Source organism: Haplochromis burtoni, unplaced genomic scaffold (assembly GCF_018398535.1).
Source record: "Haplochromis burtoni strain Fernald_Lab_line unplaced genomic scaffold, NCSU_Asbu1 Contig_19, whole genome shotgun sequence".
Taxonomy (NCBI): Eukaryota; Metazoa; Chordata; class Actinopteri; order Cichliformes; family Cichlidae; genus Haplochromis; species Haplochromis burtoni.
This window is the reverse complement of record NW_024582380.1, coordinates 206,989-225,689: the sequence shown is the minus strand read 5'-3', so window position 1 is coordinate 225,689 and position 18,701 is coordinate 206,989. Positions and strand designations below refer to the sequence as shown.

At 39.8% G+C, this 18,701-nt stretch overlaps 3 protein-coding genes across 3 annotated transcripts in view; 1 reads left to right on the top strand and 2 right to left on the bottom strand.

Annotated features, from left to right (window-relative positions):
* The first annotated feature begins 199 nt into the window (after window positions 1–199).
* On the top strand, window positions 200–3,541 carry LOC102290152 (N-acetyllactosaminide beta-1,3-N-acetylglucosaminyltransferase 2). Its single transcript, XM_005916621.3, has 2 exons — window positions 200–460; window positions 1,339–3,541. The coding sequence occupies exon 2, from the start codon at window positions 1,343–1,345 to the stop codon at window positions 2,741–2,743; it is 1,401 nt and encodes a 466-aa protein (XP_005916683.1). The 5' UTR covers window positions 200–460; window positions 1,339–1,342; the 3' UTR covers window positions 2,744–3,541.
* Window positions 3,542–6,564: 3,023 nt separating this feature from the next.
* eif1ad (eukaryotic translation initiation factor 1A domain containing) lies at window positions 6,565–11,855 on the bottom strand. Its single transcript, XM_005916622.3, has 5 exons — window positions 11,673–11,855; window positions 11,274–11,392; window positions 9,073–9,181; window positions 8,555–8,663; window positions 6,565–8,461 (listed from the first exon to the last, which is right to left on the bottom strand). The coding sequence occupies exons 2-5, from the start codon at window positions 11,358–11,360 to the stop codon at window positions 8,233–8,235; spliced, it is 534 nt and encodes a 177-aa protein (XP_005916684.1). The 5' UTR covers window positions 11,361–11,392; window positions 11,673–11,855; the 3' UTR covers window positions 6,565–8,232.
* An 847-nt stretch (window positions 11,856–12,702) lies between these two features.
* The window catches only part of ctsf (cathepsin F), a 7,226-nt gene continuing 1,227 nt past the window's right edge, over window positions 12,703–18,701 (bottom strand). The window contains exons 3-14 of the mRNA XM_042218438.1: window positions 18,198–18,279; window positions 17,496–17,557; window positions 17,284–17,356; window positions 16,409–16,522; window positions 16,145–16,293; window positions 15,931–16,027; window positions 15,752–15,832; window positions 15,510–15,629; window positions 15,317–15,381; window positions 13,800–13,890; window positions 13,617–13,675; window positions 12,703–13,383 (exon numbers count right to left, since the gene is read on the bottom strand). Coding sequence (XP_042074372.1) covers window positions 13,309–13,383; window positions 13,617–13,675; window positions 13,800–13,890; window positions 15,317–15,381; window positions 15,510–15,629; window positions 15,752–15,832; window positions 15,931–16,027; window positions 16,145–16,293; window positions 16,409–16,522; window positions 17,284–17,356; window positions 17,496–17,557; window positions 18,198–18,279 — 1,068 coding nt within the window. The 3' untranslated portion in view covers window positions 12,703–13,308. The remainder of the gene's footprint in view (window positions 13,384–13,616; window positions 13,676–13,799; window positions 13,891–15,316; window positions 15,382–15,509; window positions 15,630–15,751; window positions 15,833–15,930; window positions 16,028–16,144; window positions 16,294–16,408; window positions 16,523–17,283; window positions 17,357–17,495; window positions 17,558–18,197; window positions 18,280–18,701) is intronic.

Genomic DNA, 18,701 nt, shown 5'->3' with positions numbered 1-18,701 from the left:
GTTATTCATATGCACAAGATGAACTGAATGAACTAGTGAAGTTTCATACCCACACTGATATGTTTTACATGGTATCTTCTCTGTGATTCTGGGGTAGTGACACCAACAGCTGAGTCACTGATAAATGTTATTAGTTTTGTATCGTCTTCATTTCTTATGAAACACATTGATGTGTTTCCCATTGTTTGTGGGTGGAATTTCTCTTTGTTTCACAAGTGGGTGTATCCATGCTTCTCGGCAGAACCCGAAGCAGCCTCCTCAGCCAGAGGGCTCAAAGGAGGAGCTTCAGCTACAGAGGAAACCTTCCTGATAGACTGACTCACTGTATTTTATCTTTAATTCTTGAGTAGAGAGTTTACTCAGACTAAATGAGACAAAACTGTGCTGGACAACGCTCCTCAACTAGATAACAACAACTATGTGATTATTCCGTGAAATAGAAAGCCTTCATTAAAAACAGGTAAGCAAAGAAAACTGCTGACATCAACAGCTTCATTAAACCTTTTAGGGTTGAAGTCATGGTAACCCTAACCTCTATATTTGGGAAGAGACCAAAACAGAATTTTTAGAAAAACTGTGATTTTTTTTATGTTTGTTTGTTAAAATTATGATTTTCTTTCTACCCTCAATGGGAAAACAATATAATAAAAGCCAAAAATGACATATTCTTATTGGCTCGGGTCAGAATAGGAGTTAGAGTTAGGAATAGTGAAGTTTGGGCTGTCACTGATTTAGACCTAAGAAGGTAAGTTTTTTAAAATGACATCATCTTTTCAGTTTCTTGTTAACACAAGGAATTTGTAGACTGCGTTTGTTTATCTGCTAATAAAAATGTGCTTAACTCTTTTTCATACCTCAAAGTATGACTAAATTTAACTCTAAATAAATGTTCCTTTTGAACTTGTGATAATTATCTGCTAAAAACCACACTACTAAATTTCAATCAAAGCACATGGTTTTTGATTGGTGGAGTCAAGATTGCGCATGGCTTTGAAATGACCAGAAAAAAATTGCTTTGCATCTCAATGCTTACATGCCAAATGAGCCAATTATACTGGCTGTTAATCATCATGTGATCAAAAAGAACTCAGCTACAATCTATTTTACGCACTCGTTTGTGAGATCACTGTTACATATGATCTTAGTTCATCTCTCTTTTGCAAATCTTCCATTTCCTCATCATGCTTCTTCACTTCATTTCTCTGCACAGCTTTGCCTCTCGATCCAGATACACATAAATTCGCTATTGTACATTTAATAATTGTTTTATATTTTGAAACTCAGAAATTGTCAGATGTCAGATTTCTTCAGTGTAAATTGCTGTTTGTGTATTTGCAGCTGAATGGCACGGTGTTACTTTCGCTGGCACAGGGTGTTAATCTGTGTGTGCACGCCTTGCATCTTCCTGGCCCTGCTCTTTGTCTACGTTGGTCTCACGGTGTGCATGAGCATGAGGAGCATGACAGCACCAGCGAGTGAAATCATGCCAAAGAGTTCTCATTTTGTGGCCAATGGAATTTTAAGAAATAAGATCTTCGTCTCACTCCCTAAAATTTTCTGGGAGAACCAATGTCAGAAAAAGGCTTTTTGGAACCAGCTCCAGCTGGTCGTTGACCGTCAATTTAACCCCATCCTGCACCCCCACGAAGCCAAGGGATTAATGAAGAATATCAGCTTTGATGATTTCCTGCTGAAGAAGAGTTTCTCTGCAGTTCGCAGACTCAACAACATGACATATAATGTTGACGAGCTACCACAACAGGTGCAAGACTTCACCAAGTACATGCAGACAAGAGACTACCCGGTTCTCCTCCAGCCAGGTGGAGAATGTGGAGCTCAGGGAAAAGACGAGCGGGAGGACCCTCTGATTCTCTTCGCCATCAAAACAACACTGGATAACTTCAACAACCGACAGGCTATTCGGCAGACCTGGGGCCAGGTGGGATGGGTGGCAGGACAGAAGATAAATGGCAGTGGCAGAGATAATGGTGGAGCCTATGTCCGCAGGGTGTTCCTGCTGGGCAAGCAAAACACCAAAGAACCGGGTGTGGATGTGTCTGCGTTACTCAAGTTGGAGAGTACGCTCTATGGAGATATTCTGCAGTGGGACTTTGAGGATACATTTTTCAATCTCACCTTGAAGGATGTGCTCTTCTGGAGCTGGTTCTCACACTCTTGCAAGCAGACCCACTTTGTCTTCAAAGGAGATGATGACATCTTTGTCAACACACCAAAACTGATAACCTACCTCCAGATCCAGATGGAGAAGCCGCATGTGAAGAAGAACATGCACAACTTCGTGTTTGGGGACGTCATAGGAGCAGCTTCACCCAACCGAGTCAACATCTCAAAGTACTTTATCCCACACAGCTTCTACAAAGGGTTATACCCCGCGTATGCAGGCGGGGGAGGGTTGGTGTACTCGGGTCAGTTGACCAGACGTCTGCACTTAATTTCTAAAAGAGTTCACCTGTTCCCCATCGATGACGTGTACGTAGGGATGTGCATGGTTCGGCTCAATGCCTTCCCCACGCACAACCACGCCTTCCTCATGTTTGACTTCCCCAAAAATGAAGGGAAAGACCCGTGTTCGTACCACACCATCTTAGCAATCCACAAGCGAAGCCCCAAACAGGTGATGAAACTTTGGGCTGACTTGAAAGAGACACAGGCACAATGTCGACATGTGCCTCTGAGAGTTGAAGAGAAGGAGAAAAACAAAATAACCCCCAGCACTTTGTAGCCACCTTGAAATGCCTCTGGGCAAGCTATACGGGCAGATATGTTGTTTAAGTTCAGTGGTCACTGAGACATAAAAACTGCATATAAAGAATAACAGGATTGCAGTAAAGGTTAAGTGGAAAAAGTACAGGCTTGGAAATGTAAAGGAACTCCTTTAAGGAAAATTCTAATAACCATTTTTGTAAAAAGGTATCCGAACCTTGTCCTACATTAATATAATATAAAACAATATTAGTACATGAGAAGGCAAATACTATTCCAATCTAAATTCTAATTCCCATGACAGCTTCATTCTGTTGTTTTTAAAAATAACCATTTTGTTGCCTACATTGTAGAGGGTGACTTTGCCTCCACACCTAAACAGTAAAATGGGACACTCAGGAGTAACCGTAATTTATGTGTAGTGGCTCAGCATAGGGAAAGCATAGCATTGTGGATTGTGGAAATCCATTGTGGAAATCCACATAGCATAGCATTGTGGATTTACACAACCGGATTCAACAAGATGTAAACAGTTTCACAAGCTATCTTCACTGATGTCTATCCTCTACACTAAAGTTAGAATTCGGTTAATTATTCCAAGTGTCATTAGGCTAACTTCAAATTCAGTACTTGCTACACTTGATGTAACCTAACACTGACCATGAGCACCTGCAGGCCCTTCGCACCAGTCCAACAAAGAGCTTTACAGCGGTCCCTTGTTTATCACGGGAGTTACTTTCTAAAAATAACCCGTGATAGGTGAAATCCACGAAGTAGCCAACTTTTTTTTTTTTTTTTACAATTAGTATAGATGTTTTAAGGCTGTAAAACCCCTCCCTACACAGTTTATACACTTTTCTCAGACAGGCATGGACATTTTCACACTTTTCTCTCTAGTTTAAACACTCTCAAAGTTCAAACCTTCGTAGAAAAATAAGTCCAGTATCATAGAATGAAACCAAAGATCAAACCCTGTTTTCAGGTCCAGAACACGGGATTTTGTTTCGCTAAATGTGCCTCATAATCCAAAAAATACGGTAACTTCTACCTTCCTTTAGCATGTCCAGAAGTCCAACATTTTGTGCGATGGTTAGCAATAGCATCGTCCTCTGCCTTTGGGTGCTACCGCAGGTGCGTTTGATGGTGTAAAACGTTTCGTTGACATTGTTGTGTTTGTTGGGGAGAAAACTTACAAACATACAGTCACTGTGTCTACTATTTATTTTTTCACTTCATAAGTCTATGTTCCTTACTTATATTTAAAACACTGAATAATGTGAATGACTAGCACTTTAATAATAATTTGCAAAGCATTACATTATTTTTAAATATCTTTTTTCATTTCTTTCATGCTCCTGTTTGTACTATGAAATTAAAATACCTTGCAGACTGGTTTGTTAAACTTTGACTACTTGCTTACTTTAAGCATGCAATAATACAAAGTTTGAATGCCTGCAAAATGGATAAGTATGAGGGAATGAGGTGGGGTCATTGTCTCACAAACAGCACTGTATAAAACAAAAACTACACACAATATTCGAAGCACATAGTGCACTGTGGGAATTTACGACTGTGCGTAAATCCCCACTAATATTGGTATGAACCAGCTCAGACACTAAGGCTACGTTCACACTGCAGGTCTTAATGCTCAATTCCGATTTTTGATCAAATCCGATTTTTTGTCTTCTCGTTCACACTACAAATAAAATGCGACAGCAAACGCGCTCTAGTGTGAACGCTCAAAGCGGCCCGCATGCGCAAAAGAAGACTTCACACACAACGCGCTCTGTTTAGACCCAGAGCAAACAATATTGTTTGACTGATGGCCCTTAGTATAAAGACTTCGGACTTTACGTTTCCCAGTTTTTGCTTTAAGTTTTGTTATTTACAAAATAATGTAGATAACCTAATAATTATCCTTATTGTTGTTTTAGAGGAGCGGTGCTTCAAAGGATAGTTGCAGATTTCTGTCAGAATCTGCAGATTATACAGTACAAATAAAATGCTAACGTTTCTCCAACGTTGTCTTCCCAACAGTTTCACTAACATCTACACTTATTGGCCAGGAAGCGTTTGCGATGTCTTCTCCGGAGCTGATAATTGGCGTCTTGTGTCACTGACGTAAAAGACGGATTTAATGCGACATGACCGTTCACACAGTCGCTTTCTAAAACATCGGATATGTATCGGAATCAGTACCACATACGAAAGTGACCCAGATCGGATTTCAAAATATCGGATTTGTGCCGTTCACACTGTCATACCATGATCGGATATGGGTCGCATAGGGTCCAAAAAATCGGATTTGATGCACTTTCGCCTGCAGTGTGAACGTAGCCAAAGTAGGGGCTGCATCAAGACACGAGGACTAAACCCCAATTCAACCAGACCCAGAACTGATCCGGAGTTAAAACAGGACTACAACAGTTCAAAATCAGGACTACTTAGGATTTAACCAAGACAGAACCAGAATCAGAACTAAATGAGCACTAAAAATCATCATAGACCTGCACTACACTTATTTTTTAATTCTACCAAAGTCCACTATTTAGATTGAGAAAAGTTTATATAATTATTTAGCCTTGTTGTGCAAACAAGCCTGCATAACTTAATAAATATAGAATTTGAAAAATAACAAACCTAAAAAGAAACACTAGGTACGAGATACATGAGTGACCTATGATACGGTGATACTTTTGGTAAACGACCATTTGACTAACATGTGTGTCTCACCTGCTCTTGTTCATCTCTGTTCTGTCCTCATTCTCTCTCTCCTCTCTGTTCTCTCTCTCCCTCTTTGTGCTGACAATCAAGCAACCTCAAAATATACAGTTGAAACCAGATATTTACAAACTCTTCAGATAAAACACAAACACTTTTTTAATTGTAACATCAAATCAGACTAAATGTTTATTTTTTTTAGATTGATAAATAAAAAAACATATTTGTTAACTTTAGAGTAAAGAGAGAAACTGTCTGTATTTCTTAATTGAAATGGCACCAAATTGTATTCAAACTGAGCCACACTTATGGAGCTCCACAGTTCTGTTCCTGGTGTTTTGGTTGACATCTCTTGATTGTTCCCATGTCAACAGAAACAGGCTCTGTGTTTTGCCTTATATGCATCCACAGCTGTGCCACCAGTTTACTCACATGGACTCTACGAACCTATCAGAAGCTTCTTCAGCTCAGAATGGAATCGTCTGGAGTTTTCTTATTAATTAACAATAAACTTAGTGTACATGTACTCCTAAATTTGATGAAAGTGATAAAAAATAGACAGCTCTGTCTCTCTTTATTCTGACATTTAACTAATTCAAAAGATATTTCAATATTTATTTATCCAAAACAAAACACGTTTACTCTAAATTTATGTTGTGCAGTAAAAAAATGTTCGTGGCTCAGGGGGTTGGGAAGCGCATCTGTAACCGGAAGGTCGCCAGTTCAATCCCCGGGCTCTCTGTCCTGGTTGCTGTGTCCTTGGGCAAGACACTTTACCCTACCGCCTCCTGGTGTTGGCCAGAGGGGCTGATGGCGCGATATGGCAGCCTCGCTTCTGTCAGTCTGCCCCAGGGCAGCTGTGGCTACAACTGTAGCTGCCTCCACCAGTGTGTGAGAGTGAATGAATAGTGGCCTTGAAAAGCGCTATATAAATCCAATCTGTTATTATTATTAATCTTTCAGTCATTTCTAACCCCCCCAATCCCACATGCATACTACCCTTTAGGGCTAAGCCCCGGGTGTATCAAATGTCTGCCTCCGCCTCTGGAGCTGATGCTAAATGCTATCATGCTGTCAGTAATTTCTGAACAGCTAGATGAAGTACATGAGAGTACCTACCTGCCCCTGAACCTGGTTTTGCCAGAGGTGTCTCCCAGGAACACTTCCCTTGTGCTTTAGGAAATCAGTTTTTTCCTATTTCCGTTGTGTTTTGTGTGCTTTTGCAGCATTATTCTTATTGCTGGTGTTTTCTTAAGTTGCAGTCCATTCGGCCTCTCAGGGCCACCGTACCATATAAATAAAACTGAATTGAATTGAATGAGTTAAACAAGACAACAGGTATTTGAGTTTCAGGTTACAGCAGCTGAGCTAGTTTTGCAGTGCCAAGGCTCAAAACAAACCAAACAAATGTGATATCTGTTTTATTGTAATATATATCTGGATTTTCATGTCTGAGTTCATAAATGATCAAGACTGAAACAATCTCATCCCATTACAAGTGAAATTAAAATCCAACTGATAGTGGACTACAGTATTAAACTTTAGGCGATAAATAAGAGATTGGCATTCATCCAAACACTGAGGCTAAAGGCGTCAGGCAAAGGTGGAGTTGGTTGGTGTTTCCCGTCCTTGACAGGGAGGAAAAACAGGTCTGTTCTCCTCCAGTTTTGTGCACTGTCACAAAGTGGAGCGTTAAATCCAATAAAGCTCCTTCAACAGCTCCGTGTGTATAACTGCAGTGTTTAATTCATGTATAGATTAGTGCGCAGTGTTTCACTACATGTATTATTTGATATAATTATTGTAGGATACATTTCAGGTATTCATGGGCTTTTGAAAAAACTGAGTGTACATTCTTATTTAAAATTATTTTTGTCAAAATACGACATAGATGCTTTCATTGTGCAGTTACTCAGTGAGAGCAAAATTGTAATGACAGGAATCATCTCTCTTCTGTTCAATGTCATGTGAGTTATGACGAAGTTTTCTCACACCTTGGGGGAAGAAATGTGTCAGCCAAAAAGGCGTGGGACTGGTTCCACTTGCAGTAGGAATTTTCTGTGCGCTGGCGACACTGTGATGTAATTTCTGAGAATCCATATATTGTAGTTTTTTTTCCAGATATGCTCCTTTTCCGGAGGAGATGGCTGCTTGACTGCGTAATAATGAAATGCATTCAGGATTAAGTCTTGAATCCGGCAAGATGGAGACATGCACAGGAAGATATCGAGTCAGTGTGACATAAGCATACTCTGCTTGGGATTTATTCCATTTCAAAAGCTTTTCAGTCATTTCACAAATTAACTTTTGCTGCTGGATAAGATGAAAATAAAACAGCTTTCATTTGTAACTCAAGCTGATACAATAATTTTTAGAACCATATCCAGCACCAATAGGACATTTGGATTTTCTTTGGCAGCAAAATTAAACAGGTTTCTATGGAAAAGGTTGCATAAATTTAACGCCATCGTACAAATATACTGTGTGCCCTTTTATATAAGGTACCAGTGATGTGCAATGGACCTATCATCAGAAAAAAACACTAGAAATGTATCCCATGTTAAATTTCAGATACATTTTAATCTCACAGATTTGTAAAACAAGCAGGAATTACTAAATACATTGAATGAGCCCAGCCATTCAGTACATGAACTGCAGAGGGCGCTGTTGCAGGTGGACCATTGCTTCAGATCATCATAGCGTCAGTCAGTGATGACAGCAATACAGGAGAGCATGCTGTCGCATCTGTTTCACAACTCCTGATTGTCCGTGTCCTCAGTGCTGCTGCTATGAGGCATTTTCCCTTCTTTTCTCTTTGTCCTGATCCCTGTCCTCATCCTCTTCGCTATCGTCCTCCTCCTCCTCACTTTCACTGTACTGATAGTTACAGCGGTTAGTGTTTACAAAGAGGTCGCTATCGTCATCTTCAGAATCGCTAGCATCCTCGTCCTCGTCCTTTTCCAGCTTTTTCTTTGTCTTATCCTGCGTCGAATGCTCGTCCATAAAGCCCTCTGGCCTGGAGACAAGAAAAAAATGTAAAAAGTGCAAAACATGTGACAAATGAGGCTGATCGAGGAACGTAAAGGTTGTGCAGTGTGTTCCCACCTACCAGAGGTTCTGTTTTTGTAGGTATTGAATGTGATCCTTGTAGAGAATAAAGCTGATCTCTGCCTTCACCTTCTCTCCTTCTTCAATAGGATCCACAATCACATAGTCACCTTTGGAGTGAGAAGATGAAATTTAAATGAATGAACATAAATGGGGGTCTTATTTAGACCAGTACTAGCTAGCGGGAGATCACATTACTAACTTATATGTTTGCACTACGATATATATTATTCTTTTGTTTTGAAAAGGCAATGAACACCATGACAACGAGGTTCACTGTACTGTATACATTATGGATGTGCAGCTGATAAGTCTCCAGCAAGTAAGGTGCAGTGAAATATCAAAAGTGTAAACTAACTAGTAAGCCCACAAAAAGCACCCCAATTTTGTTGTGGGCAGCAGCACACACGGTGCAGCATGAACGTCTGTGCCACAAGCCACTAAATAATATTTGCCACCAGCTGTCACTGGATTATTACTCGAACTTTTAAACACGTAACTTCCCTTTCCATTGCTTACCTCTCTTGATCCAGATGTTCTTGCGGAACTTGGTGGGCATGCTCACCAAGAAGGTCTCACCCTGAGCTGTTACAGCATCATGTAGGTTGTTACCACGGCTCCCAGTTACCTGTAAAAGTGAAGAAGCAGAGGAAACATGGAATCAGAAAAATACACTCAACAGCCACTTTATGAGGTGCACTTGTTCAACTGCTTGTTAATGTAAAATGTTGCAGAGGATGGTCAATAGACTTAGGTGTGTGAAAATGTTCAAGACAACCTGCGGAAGTTAAAACTGAGCATCAGAATGGGGGAGAAGGGCGATTTAAGTGACACTGAATGTGGCATGGTTGTTGGTGTCAGCAAGCTGGTCTAAATATTTTCAGAAACTGCTGATGTGAGACACAATTAGCACTACAATTTACAGAGAATAGTTAAATATCCACTCGTTACAACCACAATGTGCAGAAGAGCATCTCTGAACACAGAGCATATCAAACCTTGTTGTAAAGGGACTACAGCCGCAGAAGACCACACTGGGTCAGGTGTCAGCTAAGAACAGGAAACTAAGGCTATAATTTGCACAGGCTCACCAAAACTGGACAATTCAGTTCAATTTTATTTACATTAAATAACAACAAATCACAAGGAAAGTCACCTCAAGGTGCCATATATTGTAAGGTAGAGACCCTACAATAATAGAGAGAAAAGAATCAAATGACCCCCTTTGAGCAAGCACCAGTAAAACCAGGCTCAGGGAGGAGCAGCCATCTGCTGCAACCGGGGGCGAGGGGAGGCAGAAAGAGAAAAAGACACTGGGGAAGAGATCAAGAGAATAGTAATAACTAATGATTCACTGGTGGTGTATAAACACAGTGGGTGAAAACACTGAGTGAGGAAGAAACACTTTGAAGCCCCTGGAGGCCTAGATCTATTGCAGTCACCCGATTCAGCCCTAACTATATTTATGAAAAGGAAAGCTTTAATGCTAGTCTTAAAAGTAGAGAGGGCATCTTTCTCCTGAATCCAAACTGGAAACTGGGGAAACGGGGCCTAATTATTCAAGACCCTCTATGTAAGGAAAAGGATTTTAAACTAAATTATGGATTTAACAGGGAGCCAATGAAGAGAAACCAATACGGGAGAAATCTGCTCTCTCTTTCTAGTCCCTGTCAGTACTCTCATTGCAGTGTTTTGGATCAACTGAAGGCTTTTCGGTGAGTTTTTAGGTCAGCCTGATAATAATGAATTACAATAGTCCAGCCTAAAACTAGACACGTGAACTAGTTTTTCAGGATCACTCTGAGACTGGATGTTGTTAATTTTAGAGATAGTGGGAAATGTAAGAAAGACAACAGAACACTGGGAAGGCGTTGCCTGGTCAGATGAGTTTACCTCTCTGCTGCATCATTCAGATAGAAGGGTCAGAAACAACCTGAAAGCATCCTGCCTTGTATGAACAGTTCAGGATTGTGGTGGTTTAATAGTGTAACGGTTGCCACACTTTTGAGCCTTTTACCAAAGCATCACAACAGCATCACTCATCTTACACAAGTACACAGATGGTTAACAGCTCAGATTATCTCAAACTGGTTATTTGAACGTGACAATGAGTTCAGTCTACTGTAAACATTATGGATGTGCAGCTGACAAATCTGCAATAACTTTGTGTTGCCATCATGCCAACATGGACTAAAGGAATGCTTCCAGTACTTTGTTGAACCTGTGCCATGAAGAATTAAATTGGGCAAGAAACACTACTGTATAAAGGCCAGTAAATTACCCAGCCCTGTAGATGTCACACTCTCTGTGAAGGTGGATTTAAGAAATAATTGCTTATAGTTTTTAGAACAAGTTTAATGCCATCTTGTGTCAGTATAGAACATGATATCAATGGGTTGGTTGTTTGGTTGCGTCTAACAGATTTACATTAGTTTATGTTAGCTTACTAGTAATAATTAGTTTGGCTAGCTGCACTGAAACAGGAAAAATCCACTTGTTAGCGTTAATGTTTGGGTTTGAGCAGGGCACCACAGTGTAAATAAGCCTTTCTACAAGTAGTGTTACATGTCCACTTTAAGGCAGCTCTGGAGTTAAATGGGGGTCTTACCTGTACTTCCAATCTGTACCTAAGTACACAAGTATCCAGTGTATGCTGCTGATTACTAAAATGTGAATGTTGTAGTATGTAGGAAATACAGGGAACTTTATACAAAGTTTACCTTTACGATCTGCTGGTTTTCTGTGGGTGTGACAAAGTCTCCAAGAACCTCCTTGACAACGTGTTTGCGTTTAGTGGCCTGTGACATTATAACCGACAGCCTTCACGTTCCTTCGCCAGCTGAGAAAGAAAGAGTGGGTCGAAAGTTCTAGTTAACTAAAGACACATTTAAAGGCTAGACCTAACAGTAACAACCAACGCTGAAAGGTCAGCTTAATGTGATTACCAGCAAAATTTATTATTTTTTTCTTTATAAACGTCTATAAAACTTTCTGTGTACCTTAATAATTTAAACTTCCTCTGCCAATTTTCTTCTAAACAGTAAGTAGTTGCTTACGAATAATAACTTAGCGGAAAAGGCTAACATTAGCTTTCTCCACATTAGCAGGTTAAATACTACCTTGAAAGAAAGAAAGACAGGAGTGGCTGTTTGTCTTTTTAACGCAGAATGTGTCTCCGAGCAGCAGGTATGAGTTCGTGTACAAAAAGAACCTGAAATATTCAGTCACAAAAAATGGACTGACATGCGTTCTTGTTTTCAGTACACGGTGCGGGGAAAGACAGGGAACGTTACACTTCCGATGTCAAGTGGGGTATATTTTCAAAATAAAAGTTCCATACGTGTAAAATGTTCATTTTATCGCTAAAAGCCCTTTTAATGACTGGTTAAAATGTGACTAAATTTATGTAAATGAACTTCAGGATGCATTGTAATTCACCGTAAGATTATATCACTAACTTACGACGACTTTTATTTCTTATTTTAGAAGCTACTGCTAAAGACCAGCTGTTCCGTTACCTTCCCTTGGCATTGTGGGAAAATGAGGTTGTTTTGATTAAAGGAACATTCAAGAACACGAACGTTGTTGCTCCTCTATCGTTCAAAGTGTTTTCCTACATTGTGTTTGTCCTGCTTCGTCCCAACATACCATTTAAACTCATAAACAGGTTAAAATGTTTTCTCCCTTTATAGGCCGCTGTAGTTATTTGAAGTTAATTTTGCCTTATGGTTAAAGTTATTATATATGCACTAAATAAATTATAAAAAGTAATGCTTTAATTGTACTGTCAACCAGTTTATAATTTCAGTGCACATGAAAAACTTTATAATAAAATAGGGCAGCACAGTGGTGTGGTGGTTAGCACTGCTGCAAGAAGGCTCTGGATTTGAACCCATCATTTTCTTCTTGAGCATCTGTGGGTTCTCCAGCTTCCTCCCACAGTCCAGAGACATGCACTTGGGTGAATCAGTGATTCTAAATTTCCAGTGAAAGGTTGCCTGTCTCTCTGTGTTACCCCTGTGACAGACTGTCCAGGGTTTACCTCATTTCTCCCCCATGGCAGCTGGGATAGGCTCCAGCGCCCCCCAGTGACCCTGAATTGGATAAGCAGAAGAAAATGGATAGGTAGATCATAAAATAACAAACAACTGGATTTCACACTTTTTTTTAATTCAACTCCCATCATTCATTTCTCACTGTTATACAGCTATTATTGCAATAACATTGCACTAAACTGAGTTTGTGCAGTAAACCACTTCAGAATCAAAGCCTTGTTTTTCAAAAACTCTTTGAAGCACATACCATCAGCTCACCACTATGAGCATGGGCTCTGTTACTGTAAGTAAAGATGACTTATAAGCTGTTACCTTAAACACATTAATCATTTTAACCAAGCTTCAGGACTAACAGAAAAAGCAGATGTAATCTTGATTTAAAATTACTGGAAAGTTTCAGTATCACATCAAAGCTAGCTTTATTAGAGCTGGTAAAACACTGGTTTGGTCTAACGGAGAAGAAACATCAGCAGGACTTCACATGTGTGCGTGTTGAGCTCTTGTGCATTCTGGATAAGTGATGTGGAGCTGGGGTCAGTTGACAGCTGTGGTGCATGTAGCATGATGATGATGATGATGATGATGAGTGTGTGTGTGTGTTGTGTGTGTCTGTGTGTGTCTGTGTGTGTTGTCTGTGTGTGTGTGTGTGTGTGTGTGTGTGTGTGTGTGTGTGTGTGTGTGTGTGGGAGGTGTTAGGGGTTCAGTTGACTACAGCAGATGAGCACATCTTGTTGATCCCACATGCATTGGAGCCCCTGTAGAGGTTGTAGTAACCCTGTGTGAAGGAGAAAAAACAAATTAACACTCACTCCCTCACAGCTGTACATGAACAGAACTCATTTTTTCATTATGCTATGAAACAACAGTCAGCTTTGTAAAGCCTAGTGCACGGATTAGCACTTCTATTATGAAAACGGTGTTTTATGTCGGTGATCCTCAGTCATGTAGTTGGTTTCAAATGAAAGATTTTTAGAATGATAAGTGTTCTGAAAGGTCGTGCTGTCTCACCTGCTCTCCATAATCCTCCCCCCAGCTGTTTTTGATGGCCCAGAAGGGAATACCTTTACCTGAGAACACAGGGGGGAAACATTGTTGACAAACGAGGCAAAAAGATGTGTCTGTGCTTTCCAGAAACTGCGCAAATATTTAAGACAAAAAAAAAAAATGGGATAAAAAAATAATAATAATTACGTTCTCCGTATCCCACCAACAGCACAGCGTGGTCGATCATCCAGGGGTTGCAGAAAATCTTCAGAGGGTGAGATATACCCTTCCTGTAAAACTGGAGGGAATGAAATGATATTCAAGATAATGTAAGAATAACATGTATCTTAAGATTATTATGCTTTATCATCGTTTTACTTCTGTGTTTATGTAATGAATGAATGAATGAATGAATGAAACAGCTTTTATTTGTCACTAGCAGGTTGCCCTGCAGCGAGATGGAAACCCCCCCCCCGAACCTTACACTCATAACACAAACATCACACGGGGTTACAAGTCGGAGATCGGTAGCGTTACAGAAAAACACTGAAATCTACACAACAACGGGAAGGTACAAGAGGAAAAAAAGAGACCTCCACTCATGCTGTGCTTCCATGGTAGGAAGCTATTATTGCTATTATTTGGGCAGGAAATATGTCACTCCTGATATGATACAGTAACAATACACTGCCCATGATATTATACACATGCAAGAAAATGATCTACATACGACTTTGCTGTTTGATAAGCTCCACCACCAAGTACTGACTCTGATAAGTCAAACTGGTGGGGGGGTTAGGAATGTTTTAATAAATCAGTAACATATAAACCAACATTACACAAGGAGGCAACGTGACATATTCTATTGATATTTTTATTCCACTCCTAGTTGACACCTCCACTGAGGAGCTGATGTTCGTTTCATTCTGGTAAAACTTTGTAGGCTTGTAGAGTGGGGTCACATTAATGACCTATTAAAATTTAGCTTTCATCTACCAAAGTCTTCAAGTTCAATATAAAGGTTTATTGGTAAAAACAAACAAACAAACAAACAAAAAATGAGCAAAAGCCTTATAACATAGAAACTATGACTCTTACAAGTGCAGTGTGTATTGTCAACATATAGAAAATACTATATAAAGACTTAAAATATGATGTCACATTTGAACTCTGACCTTTTTGTCAAGGTCAACAGACTGATCTGAAGGTCAAAGTGATATTAATGTTGTATAGCGGGATTTAAAACTCAGTTTCTGATTGCCATTGTTAATAATGACAATGTCTTTTTAAACTCTTATATAAGACAATAGAATGGGGATTCTAACTATCACAGTATGTTTGCATCTAAATATCACATCACATTTGACCTCTGACCTCACTTTTACATTTCCATCTTAATTTCAAGCTGACCCCAAAACATCTTTAAAGAGAGGATTGTTAGAGACTGAGCTGTTTAGTTAGTCACAAATATACTTCAGTAATATTAAATAATAAGCTCAAGTTATTCGTGTCCAGTTGTTTGCAAATCAGTACTTATTATCTATCACATACTCACTGATACCCTTCTCTGATTTTGACTACACTATAAACTTCTTCAAGTACCTCTAAAAAACAAAGAAAACAAAAAGAATTCATCCTCTTAAAAATAAACACTGCGCAACGACTGAGCTGCTTTGCTTCTTGTTGTTTTGAGGAGTGATTTAACTTCTTAAAAAACCTCCTACCTGCATTGCAAAAGCATTCAGAGCAACAGAGACTGGCCCATTCTCAGCCAGCCAAGCAGCAATCTCTGAGAAGGAAAAAAATACAAAAATAAATCAAAATGAGTCAAGTTTCAAACAGACTCACTACAGTTAGAATAAGATAAAAATCATGGACATGTCCATGCAGTTAAACCACTGTTGTCTGTGTGCTCACCCTTCTCCTCTTTGGGCAGCTCCACGGAGCTGTTGATGTAGGCGGCCACCTTCCCGGTGGTGAAGTCACACCTCTGCTTGTGCCCGGTGTAGGAGTAGTCACTTTCAGTCTCCAGACCCCCTTAACCACACGAGGGGCAAAGATTATAAGAAAGCACTTTAAGGAAAAATCTGCTTGTGTTATCAGTAAAAACATCTCTCTGCTTTTACTTATTGCTAAACAGAATAAAATCTTAGTTCTACCCAGCTTCTCAATAGCTTCATAAGCATTTGATGGAAGCCCGCCTCTGCACGCCTGGTCCAGCCCGTCACAGTCAACCAGCTCTGTGAAGAACAAATCAGTACTCAAGCATGTCAAGACTTTATGCTGGATTTGAAAACCCCTGATTAATTCTATCATCTGTGCTACTTTTCTGTGTCACCTTGTTCGGAAAGTGACAGCAACGTTCCATTTTTCAGGAACCACTGGCCTTCAATGTTGCCTATGACAGAAAATGCCCAGCAAGATCCACACATTCCCTGCAGGAGAAAAAAAACACACCCTGATAAGCATAAAGTGGGCACGGTGTACAATTTAATCGCTACTAACAAGCTCTTTAGGGTGACCGCCCCATAATGAACTCTGTTTGTTGGCACCTGGTTCTTAACAGGACTGACAGCTCCATGATCCCTCCAATCCCAGCTGTCAGGCGAGGGGCCTTTGGCGGGAGTAGCTGGTTTCATTGGTTGATGGAGAGTCCATTGACTCAGCAGTGGGTTTAAGTATGTAGAGCGAAACTCCTCCTCTGGAGAAAAGCAGAAGGATATTTCACTTTGTTTTCTTAAGCTGAAGCAACACGTGGAAAGCAGAAGAGACGTTCTCTCATCAGAAACTGTGGACGTGCATTCACAGTTACGTACCGGTGAGGTCGCTGAACTTGGTGACTCCATACTCAGCTGAACCTTGGTCCAAAGCCTGGAGCTTCTCAGCAGTCTTCAGGTTCTCGTGGAAGATGCGCAAACGACGGTCCACTTCTGCAAGGTGAAGGGTCAAAAGCACATATTCATAAAAGATTCTGCTTAAAAGCCTTTCATTTTTTTCATTTTCAGTTGAATTTAATTTTGTTTCTAAAGTGCGAACAAGAGAAGAGACATATCAGATGTTTAACCTGAGACATTAAATATTTCACTTTGAATTTGATGGCACCAATATGTGTCAAAAAAGTTGGGACAGAGTAAAAAAATAAAGACTGGAAAAGTAATTGGTACTAAAAGAAAACAGTTGGCGATACATTTTGCAAGTTGCAAGTAATTGGGTTAACTGGGTATAAAAAGAGCATCTTAGAGAGACTGGGGTTCACCAATCAGCAAAAAACTACATCTACAAATTGTGGAAAAATATCAGAATGTTCCCTAACAAAAAAATGTGAAGACTGTGAATATCTGATGATCTATGGGACAGGATATCAAACGATTTAAAGAATCTGGAGAAATCTCTGAGCACAAAGGACAAGACCAAAAATAGCATTGGATGCCTGTGATTTTTAGTCCTGAGGCAGCACTGCACTAAAAACAGACATGATGATTCTATCATGGAAATCACTGCGCGGGCTCAGGCTCACTTCCTGCAATCACTGTCTGTGAACACAGTCCACTGTGCCAGCTGCAAATACAGGCTAAAGCGCTATCATGAAAAAAGAATGTGAACATTATGAAAACATGTTCAAAAACCTGCAGCTCTGACAGGAATGTGACACAATGTCCATACGTGGTATGAATGAGATTCAGTCACTCACCCTCCTGACTGCTGTAGACTTTATTGTACTTAGTCATGAACTCTTTAAACCGGCCCAGCAGCTCCACCGACTCCTAATGCAAACACACACACAGAATCAACGACAGAAAGCCTCGATCTCAAATCTAAATCGATTAGAACAGTTTAAACAAACAAGCAGACAGGCAGATAAAACCACAGGCCTGTAGCTGTAGAGCCTGACATTAATTTTACCTCCAGAGGCTGGCTGGTGGATGGATCCTCTACCTTGTTGCTCTCTTCTACTTCAAATTCAACTGATAAGAGAAATGAAACACAGGAAGACAATGGGAAGTGTGAGAGTATTTAACACTTAAATCAGTCATTCAAACTGTCATGCAGGTTGCTGCAATTCACAATTTTCACGGACGATTTTCAAGCTGATAAATATGACAGAAAGAAACAACAAAAATACAAAAAACAACATAAAATCAACATATTTGCAACATCAAATGCAAAAATGTCAATTTCTCTTTTGTTCAACCTTCCACCTCATTTATCTCTTTGTAAAACAAGCATGTAAAAAAAAATCTCATGGCCTGACTGGCTGATGTGGGTTGCTAGGAAAGTTCACTGAGAATCAGTAGAAATAAATGCATTTTAAAAGGAGTTTTCTCTATATGTGGTCAGAAATATCATGATTAAGTTATTATCATAGAACAGAAATGCTGAACTCTTTTATTGTGTTTTTTGGGGGGTAAAAAAGGTCTAAAAAATACTTGTTGATGTGTTTTTGGATGATAAGATAATCAGTGTATTTTTTAACAGCACTGTAAGAGAAGACCAAGTGAGCCGCAACTATGGTGTTCAGCTATAAATGTCTACCATATGACTTCCATAATGGGTGGTTGTGAATCTTAAATGTTGGATGATGAGTCTGTTTGGCTGCTGACTGACCTTTGGGCTGGCACTTCTGTTTGAGCAAGGTTGACGTCCCCTGCCAAGGGATGTCCCACACCTCGAAGACGCAGACTTCTGTCTGAGACATAAAAACAAAAATTAATTAGAGGAAAAGCGATAACAGCTGTTATGTGTAGGTTTGGGTCTCTTGTAAAAAGCCCCATTTATAGATTTACTTATAACTTAGATATTTTTAGTTGGGAAGAAAACAGGAACAAAGAAAAAAAAAGAGTCAATACTGTAAATGAATGCAAGCGTGAATGAGGCATAAGAGAGATCACTCCAAGTCAAGGTTGAGTCACAAGATCAAAACCAGCAAAACTGGCGCAATAAAAAAAAAAATCAATACACAGCTGGACACACACACACACACACACACACACACACACACACACAGAGCTTTTTTTCTCTTAAATATAAACTCATATCACACATTCTCTCTGCTTCTTAATTTTTATCACAAGCGCTATCTCTCTCTCTCTCTCTCTCTCTCTCTCTCTC